At 26.6% G+C, this 27,272-nt stretch overlaps 1 protein-coding gene across 2 annotated transcripts in view; it reads right to left on the bottom strand.

Moving 5' to 3' along the window:
- The window catches only part of LOC113554005, a 76,403-nt gene that overhangs the window by 22,247 nt on the left and 26,884 nt on the right, over positions 1 to 27,272 (bottom strand). For both annotated transcript variants that reach the window (XM_026957633.1, XM_026957632.1), the window contains exons 3-4: positions 22,197 to 22,396; positions 21,942 to 22,077 (exon numbers count right to left, since the gene is read on the bottom strand). In XM_026957633.1, the coding sequence (XP_026813434.1) occupies positions 21,942 to 22,077; positions 22,197 to 22,396 (336 nt within the window). The remainder of the gene's footprint in view (positions 1 to 21,941; positions 22,078 to 22,196; positions 22,397 to 27,272) is intronic.

Below are 27,272 nucleotides of genomic sequence, written 5' to 3'. Positions count from 1 at the left end.
GAGCTTCTGCTTTTCAAATTATAGCACCCATTTTATTATTATAAATTGTTTATCAGATAATTTTTTTGAAAATTTTGATGCATCAAAATAAAAATTCAAAAGTGTCGGTTTTGTTTTGTTAACTTTGTGTTCGAGGGTAATAGGTCTATGATAATGGGTTCTGAAGATATATAGCGTATGTATTCATTTTAAAATTTTATCCATTATATTATTATATATAATTTGTTAAAATAGTTCAAGTATAACAAATATTAGATTCAATTTTACATGAATCGTATTTATTTGTAAAACCATTTTTAAGCAATATTATCCATGATATAAACATTTTTAATAACCAGTAGTATACCAACGGCAACGGATGGACGGAGGTTAGTGGTTTAACCCTTTCCCATAATAAAAACATATCAGGAAGTTTAGATTATTGCAGAAATATGTAAGATGAATGAATGAAAATCTTAAAATCTCTGCATTCAGCTCTATAAATGTATGTAATGAAAAATGTTTACTTATTGTATAAAAACTTCTTATTCTTGTTAAATAACTAGTGAAAATGGTTACCCCGGACAAGCATTTTTTGACTATTCGACGTCTTAAAACCTATCTGAAAAATAGAGCGGGATAATCTCGTTTATACGGATTAGCAATACTAAATATTCGTTGATATATTGAAATCTCAACAAATGCTTAACTTGATTAATCATCAAAAGCATCAACCCCCATCGATAAACTCTACGTACGCCATTGTTAATAACTGAAAATCGACCTGTTCAAATGTCGAATTAGGTATATACAATTTTTTTTAAAGTTATTTACTGAGCAATTTAAAATAAAAATTGAAAGTTTTCATTTAAAAGTATAAAATAGCTCAAGAATTTGAAACATGATCTTAACGTATTTTTTTTTTAAATTTCAAAAATCATAATTGAAATAAATTCGTTGTTAAATGAAAAAAATATAAGTGTGTAATGTGTATGCTTGGTGAATCACTATGTAAAATACACGTACCGTCGTTGTGACAAACATTTCAAATGTAGTTAGGTACCTACCTATAACTACGAAGAAAATAATTCGCGAGCCTGTCGTACACAAAACGAAAGCATAACACTCTGTCAGAACGCGACCGACAGGACGTGTCAATCACATGCACAGTTATTTATGAATAACTTTGTATATTATACAATAATAATATTATAAACATGCCCCGGTCGCCGTGGTTGTGCAGTGTGCATTATTTAGTTATTCCCATTACTGGTGTCAAGAACACGAAGCCCTAGGTACATATTATAATATTATTATTAATAAATCGAAGTGCAAAACATCGATCGTCTTGACCCGTCATTAAATATTATAGCCCACAAATTTCATACCTTGTGCTGATGGTTGGGTAGTGTGGTGGTAGGATGGGGTTGATGAGAGGTGGGTGCCGCAAGGTGGTTGTGACATTTTTTTTATTCGTTTTCGTCAACTATCATAAATTATTATTTCGATAGAATTTTGTTATTCATTTTATTTGTATTAATTTTTAATGAGTGAAATATGGTTTTTTATTTATCTATGTATAGTAGGTAGGAGGTACTTCCTATACGTATATTATACACGCTTTACGAACATCCTAATAAACACGTGTACGATATTATAGTATAGTATAATCATATCGCGAATTACTAATCATCATATTACATAAGATCTACCAGGACCCGAGAATACCTATATATAATATATATACTAATATAAATGACGATTCTTATATAATACTAAATCAAATAATGATTTTTTTTTTTTTATCAACAAACGTTATTTGATGTTATGCTTATTGATAAATTATTTAAGTTAATTATGTTCTTATTATATGGGTTATTCGCTAACCATTTTCACCACCATTTTACCAATTTTTCTGATACAGTAATAAATACAATATCTTATAATACATTAGTTTTACATTTTTTAATTTAAATCATTTTTATGTATTGTTGACCAGAGTAATTATAATATACATATTGATACAGCAACTTCGGATTTAAATTTTAAATTTTGATTTAGTTACATTAATATTTTCAAAAAAAAATCAGCTGTTTCATAATGTACAGAAAAAAAGTTAGTACCAATTTAAAAAGAAAGAACTTAGTATCAGAACACTTATTAAATGTGATAAAAGTATAAATAATTTGAAATAATAATATAATCAAAAATTCCAAAAATCATAATTTTAATAAATTTATAAAAAAAAAGAAGGAGCATGCTTAGTGAATCGTTCTGTACATAATATATATATATACTGTAAAAACTGTTAAAGGCGGGACAATAATAAAACTTAACTATTTATTAGGCATAAATAATATTATATAGTCTTCGTTAATGTTTACTTTGCGTGTGTCTGAAACACTGAAATCATATAATTTAATATTGATGTATATTGTGTCAAGTAAATATACGTTTTAATATAATAATCGAAAATATTATTTAAAAATGCCTTAAGTGAGTGAAATAATTTATAATTTATAAATTTTTATTTGTAAAACCAATTGAAATAACTACGTAACGCTGTAACGATAAGTAAATGGAATTTATTGCACTAAAAAATAAAAAATTTCTAAGTATGCTTTGAAAAATACTAAAAAATAATAATCTAACAAATATATTTTTTTTTAAAATTTAATTAGTCAATTTTGAACAAAATTTTCGATTATTAAAAATCAAGAGATTTAGTATATCTATTTCACAATCGGTTGGATATATTTTTCACATTTTATTTTTATTTATTACTTGTATTTGACTTCTCCAGAGTAAATATTTCAGTATATTTTATGCTTAGTTAACCGTCCAAGATAAAAATACATTGATTGGTACTTTGTGTCTCTGATAGATATGTAAAAATAATCTTGCTTGCTTAGGCAAGTTAAGTTATTGCAACAGCAGTTTTCATATATTATGTAGTTATTAACTAATTCTTGTCCAAATAATTTTGGTATTAATCTATTTGCGTTGCTTACCGTTACAAAGATTTAATGTTGGGATAATGTTTATTAGAATATTTGACTTTAAAATATGAATTACGAGATTTGTTTAAAAAGTATTAGTATGTTAATTAAATTTGAACATTTAATTCGAGTTATAAATAAATATATATAAATCTTAAGAAAATATTTTTATTTTAAAAAAATGTTAAAAATGCAATAAATTTAAATTAAATTAATACAATACTCTGATATGCGATATAATTTACCTATTCGAAATATTGTAATACTCACAATTTAGAATAGGTGATTTTGGTTGAAACTTTTGTAAGACGTACGACATTTCGATACTGTTTACTCAGTTTACTAAAAATTAAAACGCGGTGTTAATGTAATTATAATATAACTACGGTGTAATATTTAATTTTAGATACATTAATTAGGGATGTTTTATAAAAACCACGAACTTATTACAGCCATGGTCGTTGATTGTGTTTCTCGTTTATAGTAACATTGTCTTTTACATCATATTATATACAAGGTTTATATTACTAAACGTAAAGCATTCAAACTATAAATTAATAAGTACACGCTATAACACAACTATGGATAAAAACACGTACATAAGACGCACAAATATATAAACGCATAAGTTTTAATAATTCAAATGTAAAAATAATAATGGATACTACTTACGAAAAACTCCCTCATAAACATTATTTACTACAATCGTAAATTTCTTCTATTTTATTCTTAAATTTGGTTTTGGACCTGTAGCGAGTTTTATTATATACAGCGATAATATCATAATAATAATTACACAACGCCTATAGGCACATATATATATTTTATATATGCTGGTTGGAAAACAAAAAAAACATGTTTTACACAACGGTAATGGAAAAACTAAAATATCAGCGAAAAAAAAAAACGTGTATAAGGAGTAATTAATATATTATTTTGACTATTGCGTTTTTTGTTCGAAAATGAAAAAAATAATCAATTTATCTTTATTACCTAACTTAATGGTTTTTCCTTCGTGATTTACGCTGCAGTCGATAATAGAAAAATACATATTGTTTTATTATTATTTTGTAGTGTAAATGTAACTGGTACTTACGCATTTTAATTTTTCGGACCTCACCAATGTTCACATTAATTTTTAAGTTTAAATAGCAGTAGACCTCTGAATGAAGGGCAAAACACGGACATGGAAAATAACTACTACACGCATTGTAAATAACTAACGGCAGTAACCTCACCATATATTATTATTATATTCTAAAGAGGTACGCATTAAAAATAAAAAAAAAAACATGACAATAAAAGCGTAGTAAGTACAAGCCCAAAACGCTCACGTTCACCTGCCCTAAATAGTGTCGGAGTGTTTGGGTCAATTCAGATGTTAACCATGTAAATTACTATAATACATAGTATATATCATTTTAAATTTCGTAAATAACACCTCATTTAGTCTAAAAATCAAAATGGCTATGTATTTACGCTGTAACTCGGTAACAGTACCTAGACGGGAATGGACAAGATACTTAACTAATGATAAGTATTACAAATCACGATATTAGATAGATACTAAATACTTGTCTATGTGAGTATCGCGATACTAAAATTGTAGGTATTTAGATACTTACTCTATTGCAAATACATTGAAGTAAAATACATTTTAATAGTTCAATTAATTGTGCTGTAATATTATATTATCATTATATTTTATATTGTAACGTATACAATATATATTTAAAATGTGTAAAATAATATTGCACATTAATATAAAAATCTGATTTAATTAATTAAGTAGCCAATCATTTAAACCAAAGATAATCATAATCAAAAGATGAATAATATTTTTTAATTATTTAATTGCACAATTATAAATTAATATTTGTATTATGTTATTATAATTTATTTATAATGATGGTAGTCAGTGGCATTGGCAAAAACAAATATTATATAAAAATACTAGAAACAGTAAAAAGTGAATTTTTTACAGAATTAGTGTTACTGTGTTAATCAATTAACTTTGGTTTTTATCTGTAACTACATAGCCAACCTTTATTAAATAGTTAAATTAAATAAATAGCATAATTTGTCTCGTTCAAACACGGTAAAACCATTAAAATACGCGAGTTTATTTAATATAACTGTCACAGCAATAGTGCATAGGTAGATACTATTTTCCCCGTATACTCCAATACAAATTGCGAACATTTCGTTTAAATGTACAGAAAAAAATACGGGTTCCGGCTTTTCGATATCTTCCGTGTATATGTTTAAGTATACATACGCGCGTTGTACCACTGTACCAGTGCGTATGAACAAATTCTTGTACCTACGTAATGCATACGCAATCGATATTATACGAGTGAATAGCATACCTATATAATATATATGAAAAAAAAATGTCGTCCACGAGATGGTATAATATGAGAAACGCGAAAAAAAAATAATAATTTTAATAAACAAAATGTAATATAATCCAACGTTATTACCTACGAATGTTCGATATATTTCTCTCATTGATATTGCGAAAATGAAAAACTGACGATTCGACTGCCAGTTTGGAACGATTCCAGCTCGAGTGCAATCGGGAATACTAGCAGCGTTCGCTCAGAACGATTTTACACATAAATTTAAAATGCCAGTGAAATAAAAAATAAAATAGATATGTGCACCTCTATCTCTATACACTTGCGCGTTGGGGAGAGCTCAACTATGGTTCGCGATTAGAAACTACATACTCTCGGTATGTTATTTGTATATTTTTGTGTTTAAATTGGAACTTATTTGATAGACAGTAAAGGTGTTTTACCCGTACATTTGCTTAGTGGTTGTATGTGGGGGGGAGCTCAATCGACTGATAGACATTATAAACTGTATTATCGTATATTATGCTATATTATATTGGAAGTATTGTACGTTTAATGTATATGCTAATGCTATATTAATAGTTTTGCAATTACTTGAACAGATAATAAACGATAATAATAACTATACTACTTGAGTATTTTATAATTATATTTTTTGTAATAGGTACCTATTTGATGTAATGATAATTAAAAAAAATGATTTTACTAACGTATTGAACAAAACGCTTAATCGCTGTAATAATATCAAAATTAAATAAAGTGTCTATACTTCGAGTGTTTTAATGGTTTTCCTAATTTTTATCTTAAAATGAATGCAATCCATTTTAATTTTTGAGATACAAATAAGATTTTAGTTCATCAATTATTTCCGTTAAACGGCTCCCCCAAGTTTATTCTAACTTCCATCAGACCGAATCAGTATAGATAGTAAATAAAACAATACCCCGCCTATCCACTGCATTAATTTTGATAACTATTTACTGTGATAATATTATTATCTTTATATTTAAGTATTGCTGCGGTTAAGATATAACAAAAGCTACAGTAATATCGAACAGAAAATAAATGATGTTAACTAAAACACGAGTGTAATATAAATAAAACCAGAAGATCCAACGGCCATCACTCACTTTTATCATATTAAGAAATTACTTTGAAAATAGGTATACTATTTGTACATTGACGGTCTATCGGATAAAATATAAATTAAAATCAAATATTTTATTCCAATCTATTGACTGTCGATATACATAAATGCATAATGCATTACGAAAATATGTTTTGTTAGATTACAAAAAGACAGGTCTTGAAGCACATAATATGCATGTGCAATAATAGATGTCAAACGAATATTCATCGGTGTTAAACTTTATATAATAATAATAATACGTTAAACCATTCTATTAAATGTTAATATTTCATCGATATAAAACAGCAGCACTCGGGCCTACAACGACATCATAAGAACATAACAATATACTATTATATCTATAGAAATGTTTTGTATTAACAACAACCGCGATTGTAGAAAATCACGAGCTATACAACAACAACGTGTTGCACACAGTGGCGCGGTATAATAATTTCACGGGAACGAAAGTAATCGCCGAAGCATTCTTTTGCCCGAAAACTTTTGTTCAGAAGTTTAATGGACCGAAACATCAAAAGTTGTCGGTTGATTTTTATTTTTATTCTCTGACCGACCGATACGTATTACCGCGGATACATATCTATACCTACGCGCCGCCCGCCCGCGTACCGTAAACTTTACAGGTGCGGTGTACATTTTTTTCTCTAACTCTTTTTTTTTTTTTGCAACATAATATTTCGAGGACGCCTAAATTAATACGGTGGACGATATGACGTGGTTCACTTAGTTTTGCGTCCAACTGGAGCGCGTAAATGAAAATAAAAAATACCAGTGGTCCGTGGCCCGTGATGCAGTCGCCTTCTGCGTAACGAGGTTGGTTTAAAATAATAATGTCATTATGGACAACATCGTTTATCAAACCTTGCTTTGTTAAACATTTGAAAATCAAAAAAAATCATAACGACTATTTTGATATGGACCGAATAATATTCGATCTGTTTGTTGAAGCCAATTATTATCGATCACACGTTTTTTTTTTTTTTTTAAATTTATTATTATTATTTAAAAAAGTATAATACTTAATTCATACGTTTTGTAATATTATTGCTTTTAAGTAAGCATTACAATATCAATTTTATTTGTGAGAAGTTTTAAGAATTCATATTTCTAATAAATGTCAATAAATGTTTTTACTTCATAAAATAAAATAACAATTTCTCACTAGTTTTTATAGTGTGCGCGTGTTATAATTGCATTGAATTATATTTTAATATTATATTAGTGCAGTTTAATCGAGTGTTGAGAAAAAAAAATCATAAAGTACGTTTACAATAATATTATAACAAAGCGTATTTAAATGTAAGGCCCAGAATTGTTTCAACGGATCAACATAATGACGGCGTACCACGGTGACTGTAAAAATTAAAATGCAATTTTCTCGTCATATGACACTTATATAAATACTAAAATATGAGAATTAATATATCCCTGTATCGAGCGTTATTGTCATATCGAATCCTTCCAAACAAGCAGCATTGTATTTGGTGAATTTTTTTTTTTATATTTAACATTAGTTAAGTGCATATTATTTAAACGTCATATGGAAATCGTATTATTGTAAAAATAAGTCGTTCGACGGTAGTTTAAGGAATTTAAAAGGACACGTGGTCATTCAATTTGGCGGTTTGTTGGGGTTGGTGGGGGGAGGGGCAGAAACATTTTATTATCCATATAATATAATATAGTTATGTATATTAAATTGTATGTTCCAAAAATTTACACCATCTAAGTAAATTTATAATATGTTAATACGCATGTCGTTTACTAAATAAATATCAATAACTGAAAGATATATTATACACACAATAATTTGTACAATTCGGTGTTCTGAAATACCAAACTACAAATTACTTATACAGGTAGGTAGTAACAACGATAATGTAACTGATACTAGTAATATTATAAAATATATTATTGCGTATTACGTACACGAGTTATTGATCAAATTGATCTCAAAATGTGCTCATGATTCATACGTAATGTATGGTAATATAGTTAAATTATAGTAATATATATAATATAGAATATTATTACTTGGCAATTTTCGGCATAATCCATTTTCTATGACTGTTCAGCTCTTTAAATTTAGAAGTTTATATCGGTATCAGTATGATGATAAGAAGTGAACATAGTTTGGATTCGATTATAAACCATAAACCATTTATAACTTTTGATCTCAAATTAGTTATAACTTATAATATTAGTAATAAATTACAAGCAATATACTCGTACTTACATTATAATATTTTATAATTTATTCTATTTAAGTCATACGAATTAAATGGTAACACATATTATTATTATTATTATAATTGTTATTTAATTTAAAACTATTTAATGTATATAAATATTATAAAAGTGAGAAATTGTTTTAACTACAAAATTTTTTATTTCATAAATCAAATGGTTATATTATTATTTTATTGCTTATAAATCACCATGGCCAATCTCGAAAAATTCGAATCCGCGTTTTATACATAAATGCATTCGTACTTACAAGACGTGTGAGGCCGTCTTATATTTAATAATAATAATTGTTTATTTACTTATTTAGTAGAATTATTGAAATTGAATATGATTATTCTGAGGTAACGATTTAAAATATCTGTAATCCGATGATGCCTTAAATCCCGGAACCGGGACACGAACTATTTTTGATTATTACATTTATGAGATCGAATAAACATTATGCATTCTATAGCACTATACTAATAAAATACACTAACAATCTAAATGTTTAGGAATTGAAAATAAATATACTAAAGTTTTCAACAAACTGCGTTATAATTTAGCTTACTAAAATCACGTATTCAAGGTTCATCCCTCCCCTGAAATATTACTAAAAATTACCTTTTTCGATATGACTATTGAATTATTTCACTCCCTCTCCTAATCCATAAACACAAAAACATGTATTTGTTTCTGTATACGTGTCTGGGGGTACTTATGTACTTATAACATGACGAGTTTATAAATATAATATTTAGTTACGAAGTAAATTTAACGCAGAATTATCTATATCAAAATAAAATAAAACTCACGTGCGATAACAAAAATTACAAAAATCGCGCGTAAAACTTTTTAATAAATAAGTATCGTAACATTTGTCTTAGTTATCTAAATCACGCGATACATATTATTTATATATTTTATGTCCTTGTTTTTTCATACACTTATATATAACATGTATAAGATAGTTCTCCAAGCATGCTCAGTGCTTACCCTCCGTAAGGTAAAATATTTTAAAGTTCTTACGATTTTTTGTACTATTTAAGAAATCTTCTATATTAATATAAACTATTGTTTTTCGGATAATAAACATCCTTTTTTACTGTAAATTATTTATTTAATAACATAATTTTTTTTTAAATTTTGATTCGCCTAATTTAAATCAAAATTCAAACTAATAGTCTTACAGTAATTACACAATATAGAATAATAATAATAATGTATTAATGTGTATACATTAATAATTTTACAAGACATTATAACATGTCTTATTGCCATATAAATAAAACTGTGATAGTACCATTATTCTTGGGTGTACGTATATCATAATATTATATAGTTAGAAAATGTTATGACGGTTTTCTGAAACGATCATGTGTGCTGCAAATCGTTCAGTTTGCCTATCGTCCAAATTATAATAAAAATATTATAGACAATGTTAACCGCGGTCATAACGATACATAATTAAAATGATTTTAGCGAAGGTAAATCGTTGGCAAAATGCATCGTTTATATTATTATTGTTACGGTTTACGTACCACGGTTTAATACGCGTATAATAATTCTGTACATCCGTATAATATAATAATATTATTATCAAAATGTCCAAGAAATAAAATAACTTAAAAATAAACTTTTATCTTTATTTATTCACATCTCTGGTAGTAATAATTATCGTATATTCGTTTACATTGCATTAGTACAGTTTATTTTTTAATTGCATTGTTCGCAACAATAACACGAATGCAATGTTTTCAAATGTTTGCGGTATGATAATTTTCAAAAACAAACATTCGGTTTAAGATCGTGTAACTTTTAATATAATTTAATAATAATGTGTAGGTTATTTATTATTTTTAACTAGAGCATTAAGAAAACGTTTTAACTACACGCGTTTAAAATGATATTATATTTTTATATTCTTATTCGACAGTTTAATGCGCACAGTTTTCTGGTACTTTTTATTTTTACATTCATCCGTATCAATTTTTTAAATCCAGCTGATGCTTTATCTTACCCCATTGGTTTTTTTTTTTTACCTTTTCTCTTTCACAGAGCTCGCACGTTTCTCATTGTGACAGGCGAATAACTCCGAAGTGAAGATGAAGAGTCCAACGAATGAATACGTTTTAAGCCGGCAATTATTAATTCAACGGTCGGGGGTTTCGGGATTCCATACGATATAATATGTTATACATAATATATTATTTTATTCGTTGACACGCGCGTCTAATGGGTTTCCTTCAAATATTGCGTTTAAAAGTCCTATACTGCAACTCAATATTTTATGTACTGCCATACGGTTTCGTTGACAAGGCGTGCAGTAGGTATATTATGTTTATTATTATTATTATTATTTATTTATTTTTATCGCGTAAAGCCAATAACGTGCAGACGTTTGTTCTTGAAAACGTTAAGCAAATATTTATTAAAATAATATACAAACGTCGTAGATATATGTATGTTTACGGGTAGTAGACGATGCATTTTATTGATGTGAATTGCTAAAAACTTTTAATAGATTTAAACTTATAAACTTATACCTGACAATAGTAACAATAATAATGGTATCATGTGCTTTGTATATTGTCATTTTGTCAATGTGGAACGAAGAACATCTAATTAACATATCAATATTTAATATATAGTTGTTTGTATTTTTTTTCCTAGTTTTTTTTTAACCGATTAATATTATTGATCGCTGTGTGTAACGATATCTATATATTTATTGACATGAATTTTTGAATAAAATTTTAAAGCTTAGTTAAATCTAACTAATTGAATTAGTACATTACTAATTAAATATAAATACGTAAATTTAAATGTACTTTAAAGGCAGTTTTTTATTTATAAACACTTCGCATAATATGTTGCACATTGATAATATATTCTATACATTGTGTCCCATGAGGATTTACCCATTGATATATCTACTCAAATAATGGAGATATCATAATTCTAGTGTTTTAATAAGATTCACATAGACAAGAACTACACATATTTTATGTTTTAATCTATTTTAACGTTTTGATAAAAAAAGTTGAAAAATAAATTGTTATTTAATTATTTTCAAAAAATTAAAGATAACCATTTTGTAGAGTTCATTTTTTCTGAAAATATTGACATTTCAATATTTTAATTTCATTCATCTCCTGATTTTTAATATTTTTTCTAGTATTGAAAAAAACTGTGAATCATTTAATACGATAGTAGTATTTTTGTATCAAACATGTGGCCCACGTGCTCGTAAGGCCGGCTTTTCGAAACTAGAAAAATAATAAAAATTAGGAAATTAATGAAATGAAAATGTTGAAACATCAATATTTTCAGAAAAATGAACTCTACAAAATGGCTATCTTTAATTTTTTGAAAATAATTAAATAAAAATATATTTTTCAACTTTTTTTATCAAAACATTAAAATAAATTAAAACATAAAATATTTGTATTTCTTGTCTCTGTGAATCTTATTAAAAACCAGAATTATGATATATCTATTATTTCAGGATATACCGCAATGAGTGAATCCTTACGGGACACCCTATATACATTAACATAGAGATGCGGAACATTACAATGATATTTTTATATAATTTAAAAAGTAACTGTCTAAATTAAAAATAAAATGTGCGTATCAAAACAATATAATCAGTATTTATATATTTTTGTTTTTTAGCGCATAGTTTTTCTTTATGTTTATATAATATATTAATACCTAACTATGTTTTTAGCGCTTTAAACTTCTATAACCCATACATATTTTTACTATGACTTGATAAATTAATTTAGGTAAGTGATAAATTCGTTTCAAGGGATTTCCAATGAAATTAACTATATTTTATTTTACATATTTTTACATATTTTGCCATGAGTACATGTTTTTTTTTATATTTCTCAATTATTCCATTTTTTCTACATATTTTTACAATTCGTTCATTTACGATTTTTTAATAATTATTAATTATATACGATTATATTTTTCAATTCAGACAATTTCCCATATTTCCAAAAGTACAAAATAGTAACAAAATAATACCAATTATAATTTAACTTAATCTACGATAGATTTATAACTTACTCCTTCAAACATAGTCAAAATGCAATATTATCCAATGACATCAGTGGAAGCCGAAAGATCTTTTAGTCGGTATAAGGCAATTTTACGACCAAATCAAAGATCTTTTGAATTTCAAAATTTCAAAATGGCTGTCATCATAAATTGTAATCAAGATAATTAAAAATTTTTTAGCTTTTTTAATTTATACTTTATTATTTGTAACACCTTTTTTTAAAGTAATTTTACTATTTAAAATATAATTTGTTTCATTAGAAACTGATATGGGTATATTATATAATTAAATATTAATAAATAAATCATATTAGTAAAATACATATTTTGATTTTTTAGCACATATTTATGTACATATTTTGCTAACGTAAATACATATTTTGGTTTCATAAATACATATAAATCTGAGCCCTAGTTATAACTTATAAGGGCTGGGTTTATGGTACGTTACACAATATTACCCGGTTTCTGGTGTACCTGCAAACGTCGTCGTACCCGTTTTGTTTGGCTTTCGCAATGATGAGCAACACCGACAGAATAGGTTCGAGCTGATGCCGATCGATAAATGGAGAATCGTAAAGTAGCGCGTAGTCGGCCAATCAAGTGTATTATATTTTTGTGTGTTGCACGTGAAATATTGTCCAAGTCGGAGAACCTAATTTATCACACCCGTCACGAAATTCTTTAGCTTTTCCCGAAACGTCGAACGGCAAATTCATCTACGACCGCAACCCCTCCCATCGTATAGGACGATACGCATACAATGTACCTATATTATATTTATATATATATATAATATGTATGCGTGTGCGTTTGCGTGCTTTGTGTACACACCACCGATGGCAATGCATTTTGGAGGTTACCTTTCCGCAGCGATCACGACAATTAATCATAAAAAAAAAGAGAGAGGAGAAAAATGTCTGTTTCATAAGGCTGGGAAGTATTTTTCGTACGAAAATGCGATTGACAGTACTGAAATATATAATATAATAATACCATATAAATACACATCGATGACTACTATAGTCGATGACCAATCCGACGTAATGTCAATATATTATATATGATGGACGGCGGTACTATCGACGTACTCGCATTTTGCTATATTACGACGAGCAATAAACAACACAAACTGCCGTAGGTACAGGTAATAATACTAAATAATACCTATATTCTACATTTATAAGAAGGAGGTATTCTTTTACTCGACAAGCGTGATCAATGATTGAATAAAATACGAGATAATTAAATAGGTGATACTATAATATATAAAAATCTACTGCACTTTTTAAAATTCACTTTTTTTTCTTTTAAAATATAAAATATTTTTTACGGTATTTAGTGTTTGTCTGCTGTCTAACATTATTTAAAATATTATTTACACTGTTAAAGATATTTATGGATTATCTATTATATTAATTAAAACTGTACAATACTATTTCAACGGGGTTTTAAGTTCGCTAGAATCAAATAATACTTAGTACTAATTAAGAACATTATATATAACGTAAAATTATAATGCAATATGGTATTCATAAATATTTTTCCAATAAATTAATAAATTAAATTAATTAATAAAAAATGAGTTGTATAATTTTTCCTGAAATTGTATGTAAGTATAAATATTAAATATTTATACAATTAGTGGATAATAATATGCATAATGGTCATTACTCATTAGTCATTATTGTTAAAATGCATTAGTATAAAATTAATTAATATTTATGTTTAATATCTTTTTTAAATATTCTGAACTGATCATAAATAATAAACCATATTGAATACTTAAAGATTAAACGCGTGATAAATTGTTAATTGGATACGATTTTTAATATTTTATAAATGAGTAAGTTAATGATAAAATCGTAAACAAATTCTTTGAAAGAAATTAAACAAAATAATAATTGTACGCATAGATATTGAATAAAGAAATATTTTACAAGAGTTACACGAACCACTTAAATTAATTTCTTTAGTTCCTAAAAAACGAATTACATTCATATTTTTAAATCGATTAATAAGTTTAAAGAGCTTTTAAAACATTTTTAAATACATTTCATGAAATTATATTAAAATAAAAGCGTTTGAATTTCATATTGAAATAATACACTAATTGATTGAAATTAAATAACATTTTCAGAATGATTTTTTAATATACTCATGAATTTCTGTGCGTTTTAATTTCGCGCACACGCAGTATTGATACGTTCATACACGTCCATCTTCACTGTGTTAATTTTCGGACACGGTTTTTATTTATATTTCGCTATAAATTCACTTGAATCTCTCAGGGGTCGTATAAAACCATACTATAATATTATTCAACTCAAAATATAATATAATTCATTGAAACCCCGTGATCAGTTGAAACCGTCGGTATCATGATATTTTGACAAATTAAACAATATAAACGTTGGTAATATATACAAAAAGGATACAGAAACCAGAGACTGCAGACCATAGAGTGTTGGTTATTCGTCCCGCTCTGCTTGCTTCGGCCCCTTGTATTGTTTTTTTAACAACCCGAAAGCTATGCAATTGTCACGTAATAAAAACTACTCTTAACGGAACGTGGTTTTGGTTTATGTAATTTATAGGAACTTTTTCAAATATTAAATGATCATAAAAATAATGAATGTATTGGATATAATAAAGAATATAATATGAGTACCTAGTACTAAAATTTCAAGTATGAATATTCTCCATCTACTATACTATGAGTAAATAATTAATATTTTCAAAGTTGTGTACATACGAAATCCAAAATATGGTCTGCGTCGTCAGTTACATTTAAAAAAAATTATATACGTCTATAATAAATAAAAAAAAGTGAAAATTTAATCGATAAACATTTCAACTCTCTGCAGAATTATTTAAAAGTTATAAAATAATATAAAAAGTTTGGTTGATCCCTGCAGAGTCTCCTGCGTATACAAATCTGTTGAGGTGGTGGTTTTATTTTTTTTTTTTGTTAGTTTTTAGAATTTTGCTGAAAAACTATTGAAAAATTACAATAATGACCTCTCATCTATATAATGCAACACCGAAATACTATCTGTACTGAATCCTAAATATATATACATTTACATTGAGTACATGAAACTTTTGGAGCATTTATTTTACCTACCCTAAAAAAAAAAATCATTTAGGTTTATTACTAATGGTTTGTAAACGAAAAAAATAATGCAAATAATTAAACTATAGATATATCAACTCTTCAAATTATAAAATAATACGATATACCTATGGGTTTTTTTTTGCACGCATTTAATAAAAATGAAAAATATTAAAATATTATTTTTAATTAATTATCCCAGAATTATATTTGTTCATTGTACTTTTGGCTATAATTCATATTATACATTGCAGAATTTAATTTTAATAAATTCCAATTGATATCCTTTTTAAATATTATGTTATAGTGTAATTGCATATGTCATGAAAAAATATTATAACAAAAATGTAATCCATGAAAACAATATACCAGTGTATACTCGTCATTGATTAAACGTACAAAATAATATGTAATTTTCCAGCAAAAAATGACGGAGATCAAATTTCAGTTTGTATTATATCTAAAATACAATATAACATATTTTATGATTTAAGTTAATTATGAAAAATTATTTCTAAATACATTTTTCTGTTTTAAATATATTGTTACGTCTATTAAATTTACAATAATTGATGTTTTTTATTTTTTGTAAACTAAAATGTATAGTAATTAAAAAAAGAATAAAATACAGTCGAGGCGCGATAATTCAAACCATGATAATTCGAAAAACTTGAAAACTCGAATTTTTTTTTATTCCTTTAGAAATATAAATTAATATAAATTTAAGTTAGATATCTCGAAAAATACATATCTCGAAGCGAATTTTTATCTCCCTTCAACTTTGAGTTATCGGACTGGAATTAAAATTATAGTAAATTAATATTTACGTTTACAACAATTATAAGATACATAATTAATTCATAAATTAATTTTAATGGGTCTCTTAATTCAAAATATACAGAAAAAATTGTTTTTATATAATTCGCTTGAATCATGTTTAATATTAATATATTATTATGATATAAAAATATAAAAATATGTACCAACTATTACGTAGTTATACGTAGACTTAATGATTTCTTTGTTGCATCGAGAAATTCACAAAAATATAAAATCACGGTAAAAAATATAGGTAATACATTTTAAACATAAGATATTATTTATTTATTAAATTAATTCACTGTTCCTGTGTAAACGAACATTTTGTTAGTGCCATAATATAAATGCCACAACATTTAATACATAAAACGAAATTCCCTTCTGTATTTCTGCTGTTAGATCTGAATCTCTAGTAAACATATTGACAGAATACGTATTTGTTTGCCAACCGAATTCTAATTTCAAAGTACATAGCGTCCAATGTTGTCTCAAATCAGAACCAGCGTCATGTATAGAACACGTGACAATAAAGAAAGTGCGATAAGCATCGCACATAGATTTGAAAGTTCACGGCTTATATAAAAGCATACTGACAACATTTTAAACTTGAAATGTATAAGATATTTATTAGATACTACTTATAAGATATCTTTAGTCATCAAAATTTAATCAGTTAATTTTTTAAATATATTTAAAACAAAAATCTGAAAAAGAAACAAAGTATAGGTTAACGAGTGGGTTATACTTTTTGAGTTTCTAGGACTGTAAAAAGTTGTAAAATAATAAAAAAAAGTTTAATCTGAATCTGAGTTTTCAATGGTATATTACAGTTAAAGTGACAATGCATTTCAGTAATTTTTGTAATTTACTAGGAAGATGCTCTATTATTTGTCTCTAAAAATATCTACTGTGTAGAATTTAAAAGAGTTGGTTATTTAATCCTTTTCAACTATTTCTACTCTTGTTATATACAAAACACTTAAATATTATTAAATGAAACCAAAAAGATTTTTTTATAATAAAAATATGTACTGATCCACATTATTTATGCAAATCATAAGACTAAGTTTATTAAAAATAAAAATATAGTTTATAGAATAATAACCTATATATTAATATTATATAGATGTATATTATATACTACTGTAATTTGTGGTTCAATTATAGTTATAAAATGTGATCAACAAAGATAATTATACAATAATATGTCGGCGAGTTCAGTAAACTCAAAATTTACAGTCGTGGAAGATCCTGGAATGTTTTGATAGTATTTTAAATAGATTTATTGGGCAGATATAAAGAAAAAACAAATTTAAGATAATATTTTAAACTGCAGTACACCAAATATTATTTTATGTAATTGTTACATTTAACATATGATTATGGCACGAGAAGTTTTTAAAATATTATTCTGAAATGAATTTACCTACTGATATCATGTTTATAATATTATATATTTTGGTTAATGCAAAATATAATTTTGATTACCTACTTTAAATATTTTGATACGGTCTATAATTAATAATATCAAAATAAAATTCTTGTTAAGTTATTCAATTAATTAATATTTTTTTTTAATTTAAGTAAGTTTATTAGTTTATGAATTAGCTGAAATGTCAAAGCCGAAGGTAAACAAGTATAATATTGTTTAATATTATATGCATATATACAATATGCGCAACGTATGCATATACTGTATAACTAATTAATATGCTGTTGATATATATAAATAATAAAATTCTTACATAATATATATCTACTAAATGCATATTATTATAAAAAATTGTGTCAATTAAAAAAAATTGCGGTTGAAAACCAGTTTGCAATAACTACAAATATGTAAATATTGTTTTTGATTTATGTGTCACATGAATAATATATCCTAATATTAGAATTTATATTTTATTTATCTATATCTATAAACATTATTATAGGGTAGAAGTTGATTAAAGGTTTAAAATACAATTTTTTTCGTCCAAGGTTTTTTCATACAACAAACAAAAAGGTTGACCCAAATTCGTAGACTAACATTGGGATATTGAAATCTCGGTAGTGTCACCAACGTCAAGGGGTTTCGTACCGAGAGGTACTTTTGCATTTTGAATAAAAAAAAAAAAAACAGAAAATAAAATATAAACATCGCTAGACCATCGTATATATTCTCATCAATAGTTCACACACATGCACACACAACGAATAATATAATACGGCGTTTTGTTCTTATACTTTCTGATACATGTACGATGTGACAGCTAAAGTTCAATAGCTTTTACTTATACCAGTATGCGTGCATAAAACAAACCCTTGTTCTTATATTTTTTAGATTTTAAAATTACAATTTTATCGATTCCGTGCATGACACTTTAGAGTATTTTTCTATTGAGATACACAACAAAAACATATTGCACATCATCGCTTCAACCGAATTGTATTACGTGATTTTAATTTCTCAATTTTTGTTGTAACACACCTCAGCAGCGATCGTTTAAACTGTTATATTCTATATAAAAACCCGTATTAGCAAACGTTCATTAGGTTTATATGTTTATTATTATATTAGGTAATTATAATTACCTAAGAAAATATTAAATTAAAGTGTATAATGTTATCGTGAAAAAAAATTATTTTTGAATCTATTCTAATGGCATATGGCTTACTCCTATATTTGCATTATACATCCGTGGATATTTAAAAATGTTTTACTTACATAATATTATCTGAATGTGCTGCAAACTCAGGAAATTTTACAAATTCAATATTAATAAATAAAATAAACGTTTCGAAATACATCAAAATTCTTTATAGAGAAACAAGATTTTTGAGGTACATACTAGCACAATACAAGTATACAATAACAAATTGTCTGTCACAAAACTCCAGTAAAGATGTTCATCAACTTTTTATGTACATTAAGTTTGTTATTTGTATGAAGGTCTTTAGAATTTGTACTAAATTTAAATTTATGTTACAAGAGATATACTAATGAGGGACTAGGGACACACCGATACATATCTATAACCCTCATGCTTTTATATATACGGTTTAATATGTTATTTAATTGTGTATATTGAACTGCATAACTACATTAAATGTATACATTTTATACAATCGTTTATAAAATGTATCCTTTGAGCATTCCAAAATTTCAAATGTTATTTATTATTAAATCACCAATTCATTTAACAAACAATTAATGTGAAATCTAATGATGTTATGTTCATTTAATTTAAATTAAAATATTTCACTCTGTGTAATAAAAAATAAAAATATGGTATACTTATTAAAAAGTCATATAATAAGCAATATTTATCATATCCGGCTTTTATATAATTATACGATTTGTATAATATTGGTCTGCTATTAATTGATACGGCAGCTATACATTTGAAGTTGGAATTCTTTGACATTGTTTTGTATTATACTATGTTACTATTCTTCTTTCATTGAGCGTTATACTTGTAAAGTCGTAATAGTTTAATTTAAATATCTTCTACAGTGAATAAAAAATAAAAAAATGTCTAATTGTTTTTGAAAAGTTACAATAATTGTGATTGCTTAGTTTTGAACTGGGTGAAATTGAACAAGAGATAACATTAATTTATATAACATTGGAAAAATTCCGAGAACTATCGTAGCTTAAATCGATAAAATTAGTGAACAAAATATTTACGTGAAATATATTAATTCACAAATGAATTGCCCCGAGAGGGGCAATTTTGGTATACGTTGAAAACTTGAAAGTATATTGGTATATTATACAATATTATTATAGTTTTGTAGTAACAGCAGAATGAGAATTTACTTCGAACACCGTATCAACGCATGCAATTAGAATTAATTTTTCTAATATTTTTTTATTAAAAGTATTCAATGAATTTAAATTCTTAATTAACTTTCTTTAAAAAAGCACTTTGGGGTCGTTCATTGAAGTAAACTCGTTATTTTATAAATTACTTAAAGGTATGTTTAATTGAAATTCCTAAATATGTTGACAGTTTATCACGTGTGTAATATTAATAGGCACTATAAAATTGTTATTTATTTTTAATAACAATTGAATGTAATGATCTTTTGAAAAAACAAAAATATTATTTCATTAATTATAGATTTGATAACACTATACAATATATTGAGTGGTGTATTTAGATATGGTAGGTAATATTATAACTCATTGATGATGGGTATTTACTAGATACACGTATTTTATCCTTTGTTTTGATCTTAGCCTTACAAGTTATAAAATCTGCTTTAAATACTATAGCCGAAAATAAATACTACCTTTGGCAGTTTTAACAAAATTTATGAATTATCTTTAATTTTTACTAATAAAATAACTATAAATATTTAACAGTTTAAACATACTAGTTATCAAATATTTTTATATAGTTATATTACATTAACATTTTACCATGAAAATATATTTAAATTTTTAATTGTATTACTTATCTTTATTACATTTTCAAGTGATTTGCACGGAATGAAAACTTAAATTTTATAATATTTACATTTTATCTGTAATAAAAAAAAATTTACTAAACTACTGCGTGAACCTATGTAAACTAAGGTTTATATTTTATGAAAAATTCTAATATTTTAACTTATTAATAATAAATAATATAATTTCAGTTTGCATAATAAAATTGTACTATTTTAATTAACAAAGTTTTTAAAAGTGCGTTTTAGGTATATTTTATATATTTTAATTATAAAAATATAAAAACTTATCGTTTAAATAATTGTTGTTCGATTTTGAACTAAATATACTCATAAATGGTATTTCAAAATAATATTAACAATGTCACAATGAACGCTTAATGAATGTATAAAGAAAAGAGTACTTACATACTTCTATCATGGCATCATTACTAATCCTAACTATTCGCACAAGAAAAAATTGCGATGATTAATTTTAATATAACTTTGCCGTTTCTTATTATTCATATTTAGTATGAATAGGTTAGCATTTAATCAATAATAATATTATATTATTGAAGTTTGTTTAATGACGAATAAACTTTTTTTAGTGAATCTGCAAACTTGTTTCCGGTCACAAATCATAAAAATGTTGTTGCTATTTGTTCGATATTTACTCATTATTAAATTATTCATTCAAAGTCATTTATTAATCCATATAATATAATAATAAAGTGACTATGGTAATGACGTTACTGCAGATGAGGTCGCTCGATTAAATTAAATTTCGTAAATCACTATATACTTACATATAACTTCCATTCGGCCACCATCTTGTGCGGAAGCAAACGACGGCGCTTCTGCAGAAACTTCGCACCGGTAATTAGCTGTGGTTTTCAGCGTTATGTCTCTCAACACTAACTGTCGGCTATTAGACTGCGTGTGCTGCGCAAACAAATAAATACGTAAAATATAAAAAGCCGGTTTAATCGTCACACGACCGCATCGAAAGGGATGTATTGGTGATGGTATAGGGCGGGGAAAAAAAGTTACGGAATACTTACGTCGACTTTAATCCCATCCACCGAATAAGACGTCTTCTGAGGGTTCGACTTGGGCACAAACCGGTAAAACTCTTCGTTTTCACGGTACCATTTGACGGCGTACAGGAGAGCACCTTCCAGCTCGAAGTCGCACCGGAGCAAGGCTGTCTCCCCGCGGACCTTGTACCGAGGCACCACTGCTTTTACGGTCAATCCGTTACCTGTTTTTAAAATGATTCAACAGCATTAGACCTAATATGAATTGTGAATTCAACTGTATTGCGTAGTTAATACGTATTATAATAATATAACAATGATTGTTATGAATTGATTTTATACAATGTCGTTTGGTTTTTTTTCTATGGTTGTTGGTTAGTCTTAAAGCAACTCGAAAAATTCTCGATTTAATTGGTCAATATAAGGTGTCATATTAGCGGCTATACGCTTAAAGATGTCACACTTATTGACACAAAAACAACAGAATCACAACAATAATGATCTGTGTGAAAGTGTGTCAAAAATAAACGAAAATATTGTGTACACCTCTGAAAGTCTGAAATGTATGCAATTTCAACTTTAAAATAAGAGATTTGTGTATAAATCAACAAGCACAATGACTGTGTCATTAAGATTAGCATTTTTCTTGCACATTTATAATAAAGCGTGTTTTATATAAACAAATCCTCAATGTCTGATTTCGTTCGTCTTTTTTATTTATTATATTATTACGTAAAATAATATAATATTGTTGAATTGCCCTTTAATATCGTAATAAAAAAAAAAAAAATAGACTCATAATATCGTAAACCAAGAGATTGTCGAAATATCAGAACTATACATAACCCTTTTCGTACTATAAGTACCTACAATATATGTTAAATTTATAACAATGATAAATACATGGTGACGAATTGATGATGTACAATAAGAATATTTAAACTTATTATAAACTTGTTTAGTACTTCTAATGTTCAATGGTTTTTATTAAATAACCACATAACTGGATTAATTACAAAACAATCAATTTTTTGATTCAAATTTGAAAACATAATATTAGGAATACCTAAGAAGCACGAATACATCACACAAAGTAGGACTAAATATAATATATGATAATACGTTATCAAGTACTTTTCGGCAGATATACGTCCAAGACAAGTCATATTTTCCAATCATAATGATTAAAAGCATTGTTTTTGATAGGTTATTGATAAAATTAAAAATTAAAAAAAAAGTTTTAACCTACAAAAATTGTATATTTTTTTAAATAAACAATCCGTGTAATAAAATTGACACTTAACTTGATTTTTTGGTCCATTAAGTTCTCACTTTTATCAAAAGTAGTATTTAATATGTGAAAATACTTTAAATTTACATAAGATAGATGTAATCAAATACATTTTATGTGGATTTAAAAAAGTTTTGTTTATTTTTTTTTTACTTGATTTATCAAAGTATATTTATTGTTTGTTTAAAATTATCTAAAAATGTTTTACTATATTTATCGTAAATAATAAACATAATACGAATAGATTAGTCATGATTTTTAATTGTAAGTGTTTACAACTATTTTAAATTAATTAGTGTAACATTATTATCAATTGTTATATCGGTAGTCGGTATTTATTATGTATTATATTTTGAAGTCAATTTTTTAAATAGAATTATTTTAGTTGTTTTATAGAATGTCTAAAAATTTAATCTTATTAAAAAAAAATTATTTTAATGTTATCAACATTTAAACACCATTCAATTTAATTTTAAAAGCAATTATAAACTTGTCGACAAGTTTCAGTGACTTATCGCATTTCCCTCCTTACCATATTAATATATTATAGTTCATATAGCATAGGGACTATAAAGGTATTGCATTGCACTTTAACTAAAACTTAACGTAAAGAACTGTGAGAAATTATCAGGTACGTCAGTGCTACTTGAAGCCTTCTTACCCTGAAGAACTTACGACGTGGTATTTATAGTAATATTAAATTTTAGCTATGATAACTAATAAATTATTCTAACTTTTCCAGTGTCTTTCAAGTGCCATATAATATTCTAAAACCTCGACAGTGTAATTAATTAGTTTCAAATATTTGTGAACGATCGTAAATGTTAAAACTTTTTGTAATTATAAACTATTTACAGTTCTCTTGAATCTAAAGATTTTGCATAATATTTCTAACCGTGTATTATACTAAAAACTGAAAGTTTTAGAAATATTTTAAAAGCTATTAGAATAATTTAAATGTTTCATGTGAACCAAACATTAAAACGCGACTTTCATTAATATCTTTGAACATATATCACACGCGTCACCGTCATACTTAAACTGTTGTAAGTATATTGCTTTACATGTAATACGCATATTGTTTTTATTTTAAATATTAAGCAAACACGGAAAATTAATTTAAACATCAATATACATAACGTCGTCTCGAAAGTTCATTATAACCGCGGCGAATAACCGTGTGGGAGTTGCTATTCGGAAGGTCAACAGTTCTCGAACCACCTATTTAATATTATTGTGATCGTCATCGCCTGCCGGCGGAGTATGAAATAATAATTCTGCAGTGCTCGGCATTCGGCGTAGTGTTTTCACCTATATTTCAGCTATAGCTGTTGGCTGTCCCCATATATACTCGGTCCGATCGGACGCATTTAATAATGTAATAATGACGCTATAGGTACACAAATGACGATGACGACGGCGGCGCGAATTTAAAACTGGCCCGGTCATCGTCTGCTGGCAGCAGCAGTAGTCTGGTCGTTTCACCATTACGAATTTACGACTATTACGATGAAATACAAAACAATAATATTGTACGTACCTTATATATATATATATATATTCGCATCATAATGTAAATACCGTACGGTGCAGCAGAGTACGCGGTCGTAGGGGCTAATAATGTACATTTTGTGTATTTTGTCACAATAATATTATGCGACTTAACCAAACGAAACGCTATTCTCGCATTAAACGCATATAATATATATGTGTGAATGTGTGTGTATTTGGGAATTCATCGGGTTTCGGGATAATCGACTGTTAATATGGACGAGGTGTGCGGTCGTCGTTGGCCAATATTAATAATATCTCAGCCAAACACACACACACACACATAATATGCATATAATACAGTAATAATAATAATAATAATATATGTTACTCCATTTGCCCCCGTATTGCCGCGCCGCACATTATTAGACGCATAATATATAACATTATTATTATTATTATTATATTAATACACAAACGAACAACATGGAAAACATATTATCGCAGTAGGTCGCTTATGCATGTGTTATAGTGTCGTGTATTTCTATTATATACAACGCTACACGCGTGTATTAGAATACAAATCATAATTCATAATAATTTCACGATGATAATCGGAGTGTTAAACTGCAGTTACCACGGCAGTCACGAAAAATATTAAAGTATAATACGTCTGATGATGGTGGTAACCTATACATAATAATAATAATAATATATTATGCGTATCGTCGTTAAGCCCCGACCGTCGCTGGCTAGTATTATACATATTATAATAATAATAGTTATACGACCCTAAAACGGTACACATTTTTAAGAACTCTGAGTGTATAATATTAAACTCTATTACTGCTGCATTATTACGGCAGTGTAAAATAACTTTGTACAATATAATTATTATTGTCGAGTTTAATAGCCTCATTTTATAAACCGTCACTGCTGAACGCGTAACACCTACCGCCAAACCATTTTATAGTCTATTTTAGACTAAACTCACTAATGATTAATTATTTAATACTCAGAATACTTAAATACCTTCACTTAGACTTTTAAGATATGATCGTCTATTATAGCATTATGACCGAAAAACAAATTTGATGATTTTTGTAGATTGATATTATAATCCAGGGGTGGGCAACTGGCGGCTCGCGAACCTTTTTTATCTGCGCTACATTTTCAAATTACATCATACAATTTCAAATCAATCGTCTATACTCTATGCTACGTGGCCTACATCTATGCTAAATTAAAATGCATATTTTGATTGACCTTTTTTTTTTGCTCACTATACTCTGGCCCACTAAATTTTAATTTTCTAAAAATTGGCCCATTTGATAACTTTCAATTGCCCATCCCTGTTATAATCAATACCTATAGGTAATAATATATTAATTATCGTGACAACAATCAACAATACCACTGTCATAATACTACGTATTGTCTAAACGTGACAATCTTGCCAATGGTCTAAATGTTAACATTAAATAACATTTAAAATCAAATATTGAGAGCCTACACGAAATCAATAAGGTTCTCTGCAGAAGCGTTGAGTACTTTATACAGTACTTTATAGTATTAATATTCAAGATCTCACGTCAAGTTTTGTAGCCGCCTTGCCGCCTAATGTGTTTACGGACCTGCAGACAGACAGTAAATTTAAATTGGATTTCTCGGACCAAAGAAAGTGTGAAACGTGCATGGACATTCATAAATAAATTAAATCGTTTACAATATAAATAAATCCTCGTTGACTTCACGAAAGACATAAATGTTTTTATTCATTGTCTATTGAAAAAAAAAACACAGGGTTTATCATATAAGATAAGCTTATAGATATATATATAATTTTTTTTTTAAACTCAAAACGTTATTAATTCATATTGTTTTACATTGCTGTAATCAACAAATTTAAAATTAAGTACACATCTTTTTATTTTTTTTAAATAATTAAACTTAAACCCTACTCGATTTATTTAGATTATTAAATAACAATTGAATTTGTTATTTACTAATTCATATATTGTTTCTGTGAATTTTTTTTTTAAGTTTCAATCAAATAGAATAATAAACTCTTAAACGTTAATGTGATGATAATAATTTATGTATACTTAATGTAATGGCATAGTATAATGTATGTAAATGTATGTTATAGATTCTTCTTTTTGCATACCCAGCGAATTTATGGGCATTTTATTTAAAATATTGTAGCTTGGCAAATTTTTCTCTTATTTATTTCTTTAATATTACATCCGACAATTTTATGTTATAATTTCACGGTAGATTTTAATCCGTGATTAGATTTAGTGCGCGATGTGCATAAA

The sequence above is a fragment of the Rhopalosiphum maidis genome, chromosome 2, assembly GCF_003676215.2.
Source record: "Rhopalosiphum maidis isolate BTI-1 chromosome 2, ASM367621v3, whole genome shotgun sequence".
Taxonomy (NCBI): Eukaryota; Metazoa; Arthropoda; class Insecta; order Hemiptera; family Aphididae; genus Rhopalosiphum; species Rhopalosiphum maidis.
Note: the sequence above shows the minus strand (reverse complement) of the source record. Positions and strands in the feature narration are given on the sequence as shown.